Source organism: Clinocottus analis, unplaced genomic scaffold (assembly GCF_023055335.1).
Source record: "Clinocottus analis isolate CAN_PGR_092001 unplaced genomic scaffold, fCliAna1.0.p SCAF_24, whole genome shotgun sequence".
Classification (NCBI taxonomy): Eukaryota; Metazoa; Chordata; class Actinopteri; order Perciformes; family Cottidae; genus Clinocottus; species Clinocottus analis.
The window spans coordinates 6,157,391-6,174,100 of NW_027175976.1; the positions used below are offsets into that span (position 1 = coordinate 6,157,391).

At 50.6% G+C, this 16,710-nt stretch overlaps 1 protein-coding gene across 7 annotated transcripts in view; it reads left to right on the forward strand.

Moving 5' to 3' along the window:
- The window catches only part of LOC137793836 (receptor tyrosine-protein kinase erbB-4-like), a 188,042-nt gene that overhangs the window by 136,516 nt on the left and 34,816 nt on the right, over positions 1–16,710 (forward strand). For all 7 annotated transcript variants that reach the window (XM_068590179.1, XM_068590181.1, XM_068590180.1 and 4 more), the window contains 7 exons: positions 158–248; positions 1,601–1,806; positions 3,086–3,218; positions 7,276–7,369; positions 9,105–9,259; positions 12,434–12,478; positions 14,689–14,821. In XM_068590179.1, coding sequence (XP_068446280.1) covers positions 158–248; positions 1,601–1,806; positions 3,086–3,218; positions 7,276–7,369; positions 9,105–9,259; positions 12,434–12,478; positions 14,689–14,821 — 857 coding nt within the window. The remainder of the gene's footprint in view (positions 1–157; positions 249–1,600; positions 1,807–3,085; positions 3,219–7,275; positions 7,370–9,104; positions 9,260–12,433; positions 12,479–14,688; positions 14,822–16,710) is intronic.

Consider the following 16,710-nt stretch of genomic DNA (forward strand, 5'->3'; position numbering starts at 1 on the left):
ATTAAGGCGACAAAAGTGTTCTTTGTATGTCTTTGCTCAATGTGTCTGTTACCTCATTGAAGCTCACTTTAACCGCTTTAATCCTTTTCCTCCTAAAGGACAGACGTGAGGATTACTTGCAATAAGTTCATTAATCGGCACACGTTCTTGTCTGTAGGTTTCCTCAACATCCAGTCGTGGCCGGAGAACATGACGGATCTGAGTGTTTTTTCCAGCCTGGCCACCATTGGAGGTCGATCTCTATACAGGTACGTGTTAAAGTCACCTGATTCACTTCAGACACGGATGTGACTCTGCTGGTTATAGCACCTCAACAACAAGGATGCATTTAATATATATATATATATATATATATATATATATATATATATATATATATATATATATATATATATATATATAGTTCATGGTCAGACAGATACCAAGTGTTTTGAAAGCAATTCCTTTGAGTTTTGTCTTTGTCAACAAACATCCCTCCCTCCTTCCCTCCCTCCTTCCCTCCTTCCCTCCCTCCTTCCCTCCCTCCCTCTCCCGCCTTGGAGGTCCACAAGGTACAAGTTCAACACAAAAGGATATTGATTTCCTTATGAGAGACAGAAACAGAGTTACAGATGGAGAAGGTCTTGTCAATAATTCACAACCTTCTGTTGTATGTAAACATACAAATAAATAGGAAATAAGGGGCCGAGGACATTGCAATAGATAAACAAAAAAACAATACCAATGATGACAAATAAATAAAGAGCTGTATTACGTTGAGTCCCTTAACTTCCTTCAAGGAAACTGAATACTTTGCTCTAAACAGAAGCCATGTTTAAAAGTTAAACCTCCTTAGAGTATGAAGTTACTATATTTAATCTGTTTGAGCTTTTGGTGCAACAGACTTAATTGAGTTTAAGTTCAAAGTAAAAACTAAACTTAAAAAAAAGGAAACCGTGGTCATTTACAGCTTAGACGTTCGTGGCGACATGATTAAAAGATAAACCGCGATTTAATTGCTTTTCAAAATGAATCCTTGTTGGTGCAACTCAGCCTCAGCGTTGCATCATTACGTTGACATTCATGCATTCATCGGGTTCAAGATGAAAACTGTCGGCTGACCTCTTGGGCCCTCCTCTCCGACGTCACCTCCTGCATCTTTGAACTCACTTTACATTTGACTCAATATGCAGATTTCCCTGCTCTCTCTCTCTCTCTCTCTCTCTCTCTCTCTCTCTCTCTCTCTCTCTCTCCCTTCGGTGTTTCCCGGCATCTCGGTGGCTCCTGTTGGGGGTTAATGAGCTGCCGGCCCATGTTGTTCTGCGCCGAGGCCCTTTGAAGCGCCGCCGTGGCGCCGCTTTGATTAGCCCTGTTTTGATAACGCGCCCTGTGTTCGCTCACAAGCGGCAGATCCGAGGGACTCAAAGGAGGCGCCGGCGATCAACCTGTAGCTCGGCAGAGTCTCATTTCGCGCCGGAGCGACGTCCTTCAGCGCCTTCTTTTCTTCCCCTCGCATCCTCCCTCTTGGTCTGCTTCCTCCTCCTCGTCGTCTTCTGTCTGGTTCTCATGCCCCCGCGCCCTTCTCCTTTTCACCCCCTTGTCGCACCGTCTCTCTCCGCAGTGGGAGCGGCATCTCGCTGTTGATCCTGAAGCAGCTCTGGATCTCCTCGCTCCAGTTCCAGTCGCTGGGCGAGATCAGCGCCGGCAGCGTCTACATCTTCAACAACAGCCGCCTGTGCTTCTACAACACCGTCAACTGGACGTCGCTCTTCAGGACCCCGAGCCAGAAAGTCCTGATCCGCAACAACCGGGAGCCTAAAGAATGCGGTGGGTTGTGTGTCCGCAGGAACGAGTGTGCACACTCTGACAGGTCGTCCTGGCAATGTAACGGCCAGCCATGTTGTCACAAGAAGGTTATTGTTAACCAAGCGCCTGTTCTCCTAATATCTTCCTGCTAATTATGACTCAGATTGCCTCGCATGTCTCTGCAAATCCACCCCCCCATTCTCCCCCCCGCCGACCTAACATGCCTGTTTCCAAGGCGACTAAGTGTGTCGCCGCCGCGTCCCGCTCTTTGGCCGTGAAAGCCCATATTCAGCTCCCCGGCGAGGAAAGTGCTTAATGCGGCGCGCACCGAGGTGGATTAGGCTCAGCGGCCCCGCGGGGATCAGAACACCTGATGGAGGGATGAATAGTCGGCGCGTGGCTTGACCCCCAACATGATGGGAAACCGGACACAGCGAGGAGCAGGGAGGTTAAAACACGAAAGCATCAGCGCGGTTGTGTAATTACTCGGGTCGGCCATCTTGAACGCGCGCGTGGAGCCGCTGAGGCGCCCCGTGAGAAAGATAACTGTAAAACACAAGCATGGAGGCTGCCAGGCTGCGGTTGATATCATTAGCTAGCTAATGAGTGCGGTGTGTGTGTGTGTGTGTGTGTGTGTGTGTGTGTGTGTGTGTGTGTGTGTTGGAGATGGATCGATGGGGCATTACACAGCCCTCTTCATTAGCCGCAACCCCCCCGTCTACCATTGACCGTTCGGCTGTTGACAAAAAGGGTGAACGGGGGGGGCGACACTCCCGGGGACGTGGGTGTCACTCACCGGATGGACGACGCGCCGAGGCCGATGAAACGGCATCGATTGTTGGCGGTTCGACTGGAGGAAGAGGAGGAGAGAAGGAAAAAAAAGCGGGGCTCCGGGTCGTGGCGGAGGCGTTTCTTTAATGGCCGAGGCGCGGGGAATACCAATGCTGCCCCACGCAGCTGTGCAGCCCTCAGCGACACCCATGCATGTTGCAGACGCCCGCGGCGCCCGCTCGAACACAGAACACACACACACACACACACACACACGCACGCGCGCGCAGATGGTAACAAGAGAGCGCGGACACACGCGCGTCCAGCATGAATTGAATTGCTCATAATAAACCGTTATTAGACACATTACACTTTGCTCTGGTGTATTATTGGTCGATCGAGTGCAAGAAAAACATCGTATCGTGTTTCCAGTCAGCTTGAATTGCATTACAAGTGTGTGTGTGTGTGTGTGTGTATCTGTGGGCGTGTAGTTTTCTAATACGTGTGTGTGCGTCCTTTCTCTCCACAGCTCAGCAGCAAATGGTGTGTGATCAGATGTGCTCAGACGACGGCTGCTGGGGCCCGGGGCCCGACCAGTGTCTCTCCTGCCGGTACTTCAGGCGAGGTCGCACCTGCGTGGAGTCCTGCAGCCTTTTTGACGGGTGAGTGGCGGGCTGATGTCCGTCAAACCTTCACACAAAAAAAAGAGCTTTCTGCATCCTCAAGAGCTCTGGAGGAGGAGAGTCTCACTGCAGATTGGCATTAATCAGGGATCCCAGCGACCAGTTAAAGGAACATTTGTCTGCGCGTAACACCCGCAGACCAGAACCAACTTGAATGCATTGTCGAGGTATTATATTGATGAGTGTGTGTCGCTCTCGGAGCTGTGAAGTAACTGACATTTGCGACAGGGGCCCCTTTGAAGCGTCCTCGCGATCCAGCGCCGTCCGGTGTTCAGCGTGAATTATTGCATTCGGGTCGTCGCTTCATGCCGCCGAGATCGAGACGCGTCAACAAAAAAAAAACCATCCGCTGCCAACTCACCTGGGGGGGGGGGGGGGAAACACGCGGCTCCCATTGTTTTCGTGCCGCTCTTGAATGAAACGAGGAGACGGTGTGAATCACCACGCTTGAAAGCATCCATCCGGAGTGAGACTGCACCGCCGGCGTCTGCCACGAGATGACTATGACTCTCTTTGCGAGCGCTGATGTCAAAGCTGGTGTTGTCCCCTCCCGGGAAGGCAGAGGAGAGAGAGAGCACGTCAGGGCGAGAGAGGAGGGCGCGCGAGAGCGAGCGACCTTCGGTCATGTTGACTGGTTGTCGGCCCTTTTTTTTTCCTTCTTCTTCTTCTTCTTCTTCTTCTTCTTCCCGGCGCCGTTTGTTGGGAGGGCGGCTTTGAAGTTGCCGGGAAAAAACAGCTCACAGCGAAGGCTTTGAAGAAGACTGCTGAGGATGAGGCGCGTGGCAGGGAGCTGCTGAAGCACACTTGTTTGCTGTACTGTAAATACAGCCGCCCGCTGTAATGCGGCGAGCGTTCAACAGGCTCGCTGCGGGGCCTTCGCGCCGCCGGCCCGAAGTGCGGAATCGGGAAGAAAAAAAAAGAGTCCCAAACCTAAAGGTATCGCCTCGGGTGAGAAGTCACCGCCCGCAAAGCACCCGATGTACCTTCAGCAGGAAAAGGGGAACTCTCTTTGCACAGCCTGCATGATTTTCCCTCAGTGACGACTTCTATGTGCTCTTTTAAGAAGATACACAACTTAAATATCATATTGGAAAAATGTGTGGCCGAGCTAAATGTTATTTAGTGATAAATACTGTGGTTGAATTGAAAAAAATAGGCCCCATTTACAAATTTATAACAGTACAACGGGCCATAAAAATAAGAATATCATTGAAATAAGATCCTTAAAATGTCCTTAGGGAGCAAAGCTTCACACTTAACAAAGGAATTAAATACATTTCAAGCATAAAATCTACTGTTCTGTCCAATTTGTGGTTAACAATCCCTTTTTTTTTACCAACATAAACATACAAACGATCCTAACTGAAGGACTTACAGTGCAAAGAAACCATTCATGTCATCGTTCATGACTTCTGGACGCTGATACAATGTGGACCGGTTCGAGTGCTTGCGTCGCTATCAGAGCGAGAGACGGGTACAGACGGGGAATGTTTCTGCGCCGTCCCTTTTATATAAGACGGTGGAAAAGCAAACGTACATCCCTCTTCATGTTTGTAGTTTGAACTGATTTATTAACGATGCCTTTTCAAAGGGCTCAAAATCCAGCCAGGCCATTTTCCATCACTTTTGAGTGCGGTGAATATTTGTCGGAGAATCACTGAACGAGGAGCTTCATGAGAAGAGCTCGTCTATTTATGTAATCGCATGACAAGTCGTGTGATCGGGTGATTAAAAAATGTCTGCCGAGGAGAACAGCATTATTGCAGTCAGTATTGTTTCGATATCATACGACAGATCCAAAACATGGCTCCCATTTGAAATGTGAAGTTGTTTATTTTGGCGTCCAGTGTGTGCTCGTGGTTTGGAAGTTGCAGTGAGGCGTCATCTGCATACAGCTTCATATCGCTAGCTTCTGTATCTTCCGTGTGACTGTATAGCTCTGCATATTTAGGTGTTTGTTAGCTCATTAAATATGTTGCCAAGTTGGTGATTTTAAACCTTAATATTCCACAGCTCGCCCTCATTATATGTCTCCATTCTTAATGAGTAAAGGCACGAATCCCCTTCAGTTTATACGTCTGTTGAATAAAACAAAGGAGCGCGAGGGGGGGGGGGAGAAAGCGGCCGAGGGGGCGTCCACTGGGGTAGGAGACGGTCGAGGAAGCGGATTAGGAAGGCGTCGAAAGTGTTTAATTAAAAAAAGTTGCTCCGGTGGGTCGGCCATGCTCTGGTTTGCTGGAGGTTTGGAGGTCTGAATAGTAGACACAGTCCTGCTTAAATTCCTGCTAAAACAGGGCTAATCCCTCATCAGGCCATCCCTCGACGGGGCTTTGGCGCACACTTCCAGCCGTGAAGGGGGCCAATCAGGAGGAACGGCTTCCACGGAAATGGAAATGACCCCGGAGAGCACCGCCGCCGAGGTCTTTGTCTTTCGCCCGTCCCCCCACCCCTCCCCCCCCCCGTGTGTTTTTCTCCCACAACCAACAAAAGAGATATCTCTCCACCGCCCGGGCCTTCTTTTTTCTAAAGGATTCCCCTGGACAGAGCCTCCAGTGGAGAAATCTAATTTATTTCAGAACCAGGGGAAGAAAGACGAGGCTGAACTGTAAAGAGAGGGATGGGAGTTTCCTTTGAGGCCACCAGAGCATTATTAACACAAAAGACTGTGTGATACTGGATGTTTGGATGCTTGAGACAAGCGGCTGTGAACATGACCATTAGAAGAAGGCCGCCGCACAAAGGGAAATCTAGTTTTTATAGAGTGTCGGATTTGTCTCTTTTTTTTTTTTATGTAGCTTTTTAGGACGACCAAGTCCCAAAGGTTTTCATCTAATATTCACCACGAGAAGATTTATGGAACGCTCGCACCCTCAGCGCAGCGCTCATCACATGAAAACAGCTCACAGGGAGGAATCTGTTGAATCTTTATTCCGCACGAGTCGCATCCAGTGCAAAGACGAACCAAACGCACCCAGAGTCACTCTCATTATCTCACCGCCGCTGTGGGAAAGAGGCTTGTTTGTAACCGGGTGAATCCTCCTCCGAGGGCGTCCGGCCTCCGCTCGGGCGGATCGATCCCTCTGATGTGAAAAGTGGTTTTGATCGGCAGCGCTTCTTATTGACGGCAGCTGTCCTCCGCTCGCCGCGGACGCTCAGCGCTTCAACGAACCAAAAACAAAACAAAACCAAGACAATGCGCTGATTCTGACACAAACAAAACACACACACACACACACACACACACACACGGGGATGCATGGGTTTGGCCTGGGGCGCTGTGCAGCTCATGTCGGTGTAATTGCAGCGTAAAACCCAATATTGAGCTCTTTTGTTTGCCTCCATTCCTCCAGATGTCTAAGTGGGAAAACAAACCCATCATGAACTACATGCTCTAACTGGCTAAACAAACAGGCGGCGAGCTTCTACCGGTTGCTGCAATGATTCTTTGATTTGATTAGAGGATATAAAAAAAAAAAGCGAAAAACTCTGACTTCTCTTTTTCTTTCTTTCTACTTATGCTCGCCAGCCTTTTTTTTTTTATCCTCATCAGCAGCATACTCTCTCTCTGAACCTCCCCTCTTCGGCTTCTGCCCATGCCATCTCCCCTGGCTTCTTCTGCCATCCTCCTCTTCTCCGCCCGCCCTCCCTCCACCCGTCCCCTCGTGTTTGCCCACGATTTAAAAAGCTGTTCATTATTCATGGGCCTCCTCTGTTAGCATATTGACCACGCTAAGCCTTTAACTTGATCAAATAGTCTCAGGCAGCGAGCTGCCCCGCGCGTCCCTCTGCCAGAGGGCACTCCAGCAGTCGCTGCAATTAGGAATCGGGGAGACGGGCGCGAGTAAATGATGCTTTAACCTTCCTTTCTCCGTGCGCTTTCACATCAAAAGGCCGCTATGTACAGCGCGCGCTCCTCCACGCACAAAGCATACTTCAAAATCCTCCCTCAGCAGGCTCTTAATCAATATTTCAATGTGGATACGCTCTCAAATCTATAATACATGCTCCTCTTTCTCCATTTCCGGATGTCTATTAGGGAGATGCGTGAATTTTCCAATGGATCTGTGTGCCTGGAGTGTGATGGCCAGTGCGAGAAGATGGACGGGGACACCATGTCATGCCTCGGCCAGGTAACGCACTCCTGAATCCTCGTCAGACACCCTCACCCCCAACTCCCTTTTCCCTTAATGATGCTTTTCACTTTTAGATTGAAACCACTCATTTTTCTCCCAATATCTTCTGCATGCTTAAGTGGATTTCTATTTTTTTTTTTTTTGTGGGAGTTTATCTGTTTTGCACACAGGATCTCTGAAGACACAAGCGCAGCGTTCGCAAAGGTGAACGCTCGGTTAATGGGAGGGATGATAAACTGCCGTGGTCACTTTCGGAGGCGAGCTTTTGGCAAGCGCACACTCAAAACAGCCAAATGAGATTAGTTTCTGACCTTCCCGTAAAGTCACTTTTAGCCTCGGACGTGATCACACCAGGCCTGCTAAAAAGTGAGAAGTATACACACAAAAACATGCACTAATTGATCTTCACATTTGTATGAAACCACTGCAGCAAAACAGTCCCTCCAGCTTGAGTAGCGTTTGCTGAAAATGAAGTAAAAACATACCTTTTACCTTAAACCTTTGAGCCGAAACGTTACTCGCCGTACACAACACTGCATTCGCGGTGCTACATTCCAGAAAGTCGCATGGAAATGCCGCCGCACATCTTATTTTGTGGAATTTAGCATTGTGTGAGTAACCTTTTTATGGCTGTCCCTGGAGCGAGCGACGGAGAGGGAGACAGAGAGAATAAGAGATGAAGGGGGAGGGAGACTCCTTAAGGATGCACAGAGAGGCGGCTGACTTTGAGAGGCTGGTCACAGCTGAGTAGTAAATAACACCGGAGTCAATCATCCACAGGCGCTCTCACAAACAAATACACACGCACACGGCAGACGCAGACACCCTCCGACGCGCTCAGACATCTGTATGCGCCCGCACACGCACGCCAACATGCAAAGTGAGAATCATGTTTATTGATGCCACGCGTCTCCGCGTGTCAAACTGCGAGAGGCTGTCCATCAGGTCACCGTGGTCGTCTTTAGCGGCAGAGCGGGGCGCCAGAAAAAAAACTCCCGGGCGCCCAGAAACAGTGTGTCTTGACAACAACTCTTGCACACACACACACACACAAATAAACAAACACACACAATTGGAAGTTCACACACTGCTATCGCACTTCAGTCAACACTGGCGACGCTTCAAACCCGCGCGTAAACACACCGAGCGCAGTGAGCTTTCTCGTCTTCTCACACACACACACACACACACACACACACACACACACACACACACACATTATCCATCTTACTTATTCATGATCCCGCTGCAGCTGAGCTCGTGCTCGGTCGCCCCTCGCCATCTCCATCGCAGTGGACGCGCCGGGCTTCGACGCGACCTGATTCCCACCGCGTGCGGCCGGCGCTGACGGGGCAGCCGGGAGGACGACGCTCTCGGCATTTGTGCTCGGCACATTTTGAAGTCGCCGGGCGGGATCCGCGCGGGTCCCGCCCGGCTACATTAGCCGCGGTGGGAAGTGAGCAAATTGACACGAGTCGCCCGAGTTTGATTCTGCTCAATTCCATTGTTCTATGTCTCCGTTCATCCCTCTTCAAGTTCCCCTCAACTGTTTGTCGTTCACCTCCTGGCCCATTAAGTTTCTACTTTTCTTTCTCTCTGTTGATTCTCCCTCTTTCCATCGTACTAATCCCTTTACTGCGCCCTCTTCTTTCCTTCATTCCTCCCTTTGCCCGCCACCTCTCCCTCACCCGTCCTCTCATCTCCCTGCTCCTCGGTCTGCTCTCGTCTCCAGGGCCCGGACCAATGTGTGAAATGCCTCCACTTCAAAGACGGACCCAACTGTGTGGAGAAATGCCCCGACGGGTTGCAGGGCGCCAACAGTTTCATCTTCAAGTACGCCAAGGCCAACAACGAGTGCCATCCCTGCCACGCCAACTGCACCCAGGGGTAAGCCGCATGAAGACGTGCGTCCGTCGACACGAATCGTTGCATTTCTCTCAAGTCTCCGCGCGCCTTCGGACTCCCCCCCCCCGGCGTCCTTTAGCGCCGTTAAAAGCATCGTGCAGACGCACCGCTTTGGACGTCGGGTGCCTCCCTTTAAAAGAGAGAGAGAGAGGTGGAGGAGATGACTTCATCGTGCAGCCGCTAGATTCCCCCCGACCTGTAGCTGGCTTCTGGTGGCTCTGCGGTCAGCGGCAGAATGCATTGACCCCGAAGGCCATGTGGAGAATATTACAGATGAACTACGAATGAAGGGATGGGGGGGTTGAGAGACAGTAGCTTGAGGGGAGATGTGAAGCCGGGGGCGGAGGGAGGGAGGGTTGAGCGTACCAGTGTAAGATAGGGAAGACGGAGGAGGACGGTTGCGAGCGAAGGTGGAGTCGGATGCCTGAGGTTCTCTAGGAAAGAGCATGTGTTTGGAACAAAGAGCGTCCCGAAAACATCCCCGAGAACTCCAAACAGGCATGCATTTAGAGGAGATGGTTGTCAAGTCTGCAGCGTGACACTGTATCCACTGGAGATCCAAAAGATCCAGACGGACCTCATTGTAGGATGTGTTTCGTAGCTACAGGACGGTCCTCTCTGTGTGCAACACAAATGGACTCATTCTGCTAACACCAGACCAATGAAAAGAAGGCGGGCTCACCTCAAAGGTCAAAAACAAAGAGGTTTCCGTCGCTCGTTGGGAACTTCGGCTCAACAGAAACGGTAGTCGGCTGTGGAGTCGAGTGCTAAAACAAATCAATGAATCAATTGGACTGTCAACAGAGCGCTTATTTGCTTCCTCACCGAGAGCTGGACGCACAGATTGACACCGCTCACATGTGTGTGTGTGTGCTAAACGGGGCTGCGGTCAGGAGCCAATTAGCTTAGCTTAGCATAAACAGTGGAAACAGCAACGGCTCGACGACAGGGCCGGCCAAACTTTGTGGATGAGCGGCCACGTCCAGATTAAATTAGTTTTAAATGTGCACGGCGTTAGCAGCCACGATACATGCTTTGATGTTGTGTGTAAATAAGTTAAACAAGGCCCAATTTAAAATATTGCAATGCAAATGTGAAATTTTAAATGTCGTGTTTCAACGAGGACGTGCAATGAACATACCTTGCCATTTTTTAAATGTACTTAAGCATCTCAAAGCCAGCCGGGCCAGCTGTCACCTCCTGCGTCTCGTCTCAGTTTAGCTCACCGGCTGCAGCTCTACATTCAACGCACAGACAAGAAAAAGCAGACGGATGTGCTACTCGTCACATGACAGCTTTCACTCACTCGCTCCTGACTGTTAACACTAATCTGCCGTGGGCAAAACACCTCCATCATGGCTTGTCATCTTATCCCGCCCTCCAGCCACAGGGGGGGATTATCATCAGGACTGTCTGTGCATTTGGGGCCAAAGTGAGACATTGCAGAGGTCAAAGGTCAGTGGCAGGACCAGAGCGGCGCTCCTTGGGTTGGTAAAGAGTCCGTATCCGGCTGAAAGACACTTCAATGGGACAGGAGATTAAACCTGAAGTCTCATTACGCTGCCTGAAAGGTTCTCAAACCCCAGGGGGCCGCGGGGGAGTTGAAGGGGAGAGATGAGAGGCAGAGTTACTGCAGGAGGCCGACGCCAGCGCCGCATAAAAACAACAGGAAGTTAGTTATTGTAGTGTGGCCGGAGGATTCGTCCTGCTCATCATCACAGTCAGCAGCTGGAGATGCAGCAGTGGCGTCACACACACACACACACACGCACACACACACACGCACACACACGCGCGCGCGCACACTAGCTGACAGAGGCGGTTCAGCTCCTTTTACCTGGCTGCTGCAATTTGCACAGCACACTTTTAAGAGGCACAAGCTCCTCATACGCTTGGAAATCATAGAAAAAGACCGTCTGCAGAACTCGCCTGAGAATTGACTCCAGTAATCCAGTGAAATGTGTCCGTACATGAATGGGTTAAGTGCAAAAGGCGGGCTGCAAATGGCCAATTCGGCGTACTTTTACTGGTGTCGTGTTACAAGCATTTTGCTAACTGGAGTTCAGACTTCTTCCACTGACAATGAAGCAACAAGTCAATCAGACAAGAATATGTAGTGATGTTTATTGTTCGAACGCTCCTTTGTTCTCCAGGAAGGAAACAGTGTTGCTCACACACACACACACACACACACACACACACACGCCCGCAACATTGTATCAACACTGATTAATCGCTAATTAGCTATTTGGTGCACCATTTAATTGACAACGAAGCGACTTTGGAGGAGCCACAGTTGTCGCCGGTTTAATTCCAAAGTTGGCGCGCGCTCCTAATTTGCTGAGTAATTTGTTGTGTCTTGTGTGCTCGTGCAGCTCACACACACACACACACACACGTACACACACGTACACACGAACAGGCACAAACCAGAGCGTTCTCCTGTGTCTTTCCTGCTGTCCTCCACTCGAGGAGGTGGAATTAATGAGCAGCCAGCAGCCCGCTCTAATGACTTCCTGCTTACCTAATGCCACTTGTCAGCGAGCGCCGTGTCACCAGCACTACTTTCTCGCGCCTTCGATTGTTGAGATCGCGAGAGGCGAAACGATGTAAGCGTCCGTTGTGTTTGGAAAGAAGGTAAATGAGTTAAAGATGCTGATTCGGAGGGGGAAGTCAGGACAACGATGGAGCGATCAGTCGTATTTGTTGCTGTATTCGTGGGAAAAGTCCCCCCCCAGTCAACGGAGGAACATCCTTCCTGTACCTTGTTTCTTTTCTCACCACTCCTCTCTGGAGGATTTACATTTTTAATAGATCTCGAGACAGAGAATTGACTGTTTTCCCTTAATTTCCCCAAAGGTTTTTTTTCTTTTTTGAACACATCACTTTGTTTTGGAAACGCTCCCAGATGATGCAGAGGTGTCCTCTCAATGTCACGGCGGGAAACACACGAGAAACACCGCGTTCCCGGCCAAACGCTCCTCTCCCCCCCCCCCCCCTCCCCCCCCCTCGTCACGTTGACGGATGGTCGGCCGCGCACGTGCATCCAATCTCTGCGCTGACAGCTGACGGGCGCGGAAGAAAGACAGCGCGAGGTTCACTCATAACATGTCCCTGATTTAATGGATGATCTCTCCTGCTTTGTCTGCCCCGCAGGTGCGTCGGGCCAGGACTCCAAGATTGTGTCGGGATGATGGACAGGTGAGAGATCTCAGGACACACTCGCGATGCGGGACCGGGGAGAGCGGCACCCGATGCTGCCACTACTCATTACACTTTCTCATGATGCGCATTACCAGGAGCGCAGACACTTTGGTGTCCTGTAATTGATGGATGACTTAGGGATGTTTTGCTCTGGTCTGAATGGCGTGGGCTCATTTGTGCCACTGGTAACATTGATTAAAATGTGCCATTTTAATTATGAACCAGTGGAAAAATAGTCCGCTTTCATGTCATTTGAATGTTCAGCATTTGGAGAGCGAAAAGAGTTTTTTTGTCCATAAATTTGATGATAATAAACTTCATTCAGGCAGTGCACTTAGTGACCGTGTGGGCTCCTTTTGTGACGTCGCTCTGACAGCTATATGAAGTAGCAGCAGGGGGGGGGCGGGGCTTCGCAAAAGGTCAATTTCGAGAAAGTATTTTGTCCCACTCGACCTAAATAGCCTGAAGACAAAACAACAACAGCTCTATTAAAAATAAAATACCCATAAAAACAAGGGATCTTTCCAGCTGGAGCCAACTCTAAAGGAACTCATTATAATCTAACCAAACCAGCGCAGCCGTGAAAAAGGGGTCTTGAGCTCCTTTTTAAAGAGAGGAAACACAAACGAGAGCTTTTTTATTCCCCCCCTTGCTTCTGCTGAGTCTCCGTTCCCAGAGTCGTCCTTTTGCTCGCACAGTGGCATCATTTCCCCTCGTCTCATCTGGTGACCTCACGTCGTCTTTGCTGCTGTAAACTCCTTCCTCCTAATTGGAGAAGTCGTCTCCTTGTCTCTCACACTCTGCTCCTTGTCCTCGTCCCTTTGCTCCTCTTCCCTTTCCTTCCATGTCTTTTAATTCCCCCCTCTGCGTTTCCCTCCACTGTTGTTGTTTCTCCTTGTCTCTCCCCCACCTCTCTGTTTAATCCATCCCAAACTGCTGGATTACTATTCACCACATGGCTGTATATCTCATTATGTCGAGACCCCGCAGCCCCTTTGTAAATTTCAAGCTCCCCCTCCTTCCGGTCGGTCGCGATCAATACGGCAAAAGCTGCGGCACCTCGCTCGCTCGTCGCTGCTCGGTACACGAGTCTTCCATTAGCCGCTAATGGCCTTCAGACAGAGGAGAGCTGTGGACTTCAGGCATCAGGAGGAAGCACGAGGTATTTGGTTTCCATGGGGTTGTGTTTTCAAACGATAAAAAGAGGGCCGCGAAGATTCAGGTGAGAAAGCGGAATTGAAAACAGATCGGCGGGGAAAGATAAAAAGGAAAAGAGAGTAATAAAGGGGCCACATTGATTGGTGACATAACATCAGACGCAGTGCGAGAGCTGTGCAAATGGCAAAAGCATTAGTGCCATCGTTAGAGCTTTTAACTTCCAACCTCTTGACTCGACCGGAAGATTCAAGAGCAACGTGTGAACAGCCGACACCTCTTATATTCTCATTTTTCAGAGGGAAAGTCATATTTAACTTCCAAAGTGAAAGTATGGTTCCTTTATTTGTACGATTGAGCTTGTTGTCCCGGTTATTATTTATAGACGAGAGAGATTTAGATAGAAACACGGTAGGAAGTGACAGGCACGTACCTGTAGCATACCCATGCTAAATACAGAATAGCTGCTCAACCATAAGGGCGATTTGAATCATTTCAAACGGTATAATATGCAGAAAACACATGTGAGACCAGCTAGGAGGTTCACACGGCACTATATGTGTCACTGGTTCATTGGCTGATGGTAGAACACAGGAAAGGATTGTTGATTTGTGTTTTAAACACGTGAAAAGGCCTTGCGTGCCCTTGTGAGGCCAGGCCGTTTGTTTTGTCGCTACGTCACATCAGCGGCTCTGGTATCGATTCATGGGACTCCATGGGGAGTGACGAAGACCTCCTGATGAAGAATTCAGCCGGTGCTGGGGGTTCGACAGGCGACGGCCAAACAATAGGGGGGGCTGCAGAAAGACGAGCGCAGGAGGAGGACAGAAATTGAGGGAAGTTGTTTCGTGGCGTCTCGGACGGTCGTTGAACGTCCCGCTCGACGTCCAGCATCTCGTTTCTCGACCGCAGCCGATGAAGGGTCCAGATTGTGAACGCAGAGGGTTGATTACAGCGGGTTGGAGGACTCATCGGCCTCTTTTCAAAGTGCCTTTTGGTTTCCTTAATGTCTGGGCAATGTTAATGCGTCTTCTCTTCCCTCGCCTCTGCAGGACACCGCTAATAGCGGCTGGCATTATCGGCGGCCTATTCATCATCGTCATCCTGGCGCTCAGCGTGGCCGTTTCCGTCCGGCGCAAAAGCATCAAGAAGAAGAGGGCCTTGCGGCGCTTCCTGGAGACGGAGGTAAGAGGGTCGAGGGTCACAGCGGCGACGCACGGGTTTCTGCTGGAGATGCTCGTCCTCGCAGTTGAGAATACCATTTCTCTCTTTTCCGCTGTTACCACGAGTATATTTTTGCCGGAGAACACATTTTTCCATTTGCGACGACAGGATGAAGTAGTAATAGCTTTGGACAATTACCGCTGTCTAATGAATTTTATTGATCCCAGAGAGGAAATTGGGAATAGCTTCCTCACCGACGCTTCCTTTACTTTTAATGTGGCAAACACAGAGCCAGGCAAAGATTGGTTTCCTTCTGTTTGCTAATACTAATATTTGTATGTATTTATGTCTGGCTTCCCACTTTCTTTTGAGTTTCTTACAAACCTTCTAACACAAAGCCGCAGTGCTTTTCTTCCAGATGGATGTCAACCAAACTAGACTCAGACGCAAACCTTGGACCATTGAACCTTCGCTGTAGTACTTAGCCAAACCACGCATAACGCCGAGGCTTTTTTTTAAGTTATGCACGGCCGCCGTCGGCCATCGATCCGGCCTTGAAGAGAGAAAGGGGGCGGGGGGGGGGGGGGGGTCATTTCTGGGAAGAATAAGACGGCGGCGCAGACTTTGCATTCAAAGGAGGAAAGCCGAACGTCGAGTCGTCGGTGAGCGGCGGGTTTATTTGTGCGTTCATGCTCCGGTTGATCACCTGTGCGCTGCTTCTGCTGCGCCGCCTTCCCGGTGTCGTCGCCGCGGGTCGGCTGAGTGGCCTCGCCTGGAGGAGCGCAGCAGGCTGCTTGTCAGTCGGCATTAGGATAATTTACAGGTAGGGGCAGCAGCGTTACAGACAGCTGTCAGGCTGGAGACGGGAATTGAAGGAGGGCGGCCACGGGCAGCGTCCGCCTCATCTCAGCCACACACATCCATCTTAATCAGCCGGGCCTCGTTCCGACAGCCTCCTGACCGGGAGGGAAGTCTTCCGTCCGAGCACATTCGCTAAGGAGAGGTGGCGCAGCGTCAGGCCCGGAGAGGCATTATCTCGCCTCCTTTTTTTTTCCCGCATCCCCCCTGTACTGATTCAAAGCTCGATAACTCCACCGGGAGCACGTGAAACACAGCCGGCCGAGTCAACCCCCCCCTCCCTCCATCCATCCTTCCAGGAGACGTAGCAGGGAGTGAAAGTAATTAAACGCAATCAGATCTTTGGTTCCCGTGAGAGGCGGGGCCGGCAGGTTGGACGGACCACTCGCTACGAGAAGGTCACGGGGTCACCGTGTTTTAGTGTCCCGAGCGAGACCCCGAGACCGCTCGTCATTCTGCGTGAGAGCGTTATCCGCGAGGGGCAAAAAGCTGCAGGAGCGACCACTCGGAAGCGTCATTACCCGACCGCCACCCCTTGTTAACACGCGATCGTTGACTGTCCATCGTCACTCTCACCCGCCCAGCACGCCCGAAGGAAACGGGCGCCGCTGGCGGCCGCGTAGCACAGCGACCGCAGCCTCCTTTCTGGCGGACGAAGCCGCGCGACTGGCGATGGTGCATTCTCTCGTGGAAGAAATAATGGAGTCTGTGAGCGGAGATCAAGCTCGTCTGGTCTCGTCCCTCTCCATCTCATCCCCATCTCTCGCGATCAGCCGCAGCTTTTTTAAACAGAGAGCTCACCTCTTGTGTCAGCCGGGAAAGCGGCGCCTCCAGCGCGCGCTGTCAAAACGTGACGCGAGCACTCGGCATCGCATTTCCATATCAAGGACACGTGTGAAGGCTGGGACGTGTCGCAAAACACACTATTTCATTTCTTTAATGTTGTCTTTGTTTTAATATTCTCTGTCTCACGTCGGTTCTCGCTCTCCTCACCTTCAATTTCTTTTTCCGCTTTGGCGTTCCGCATCTTGATCTCCGCGCGTCCATTTATC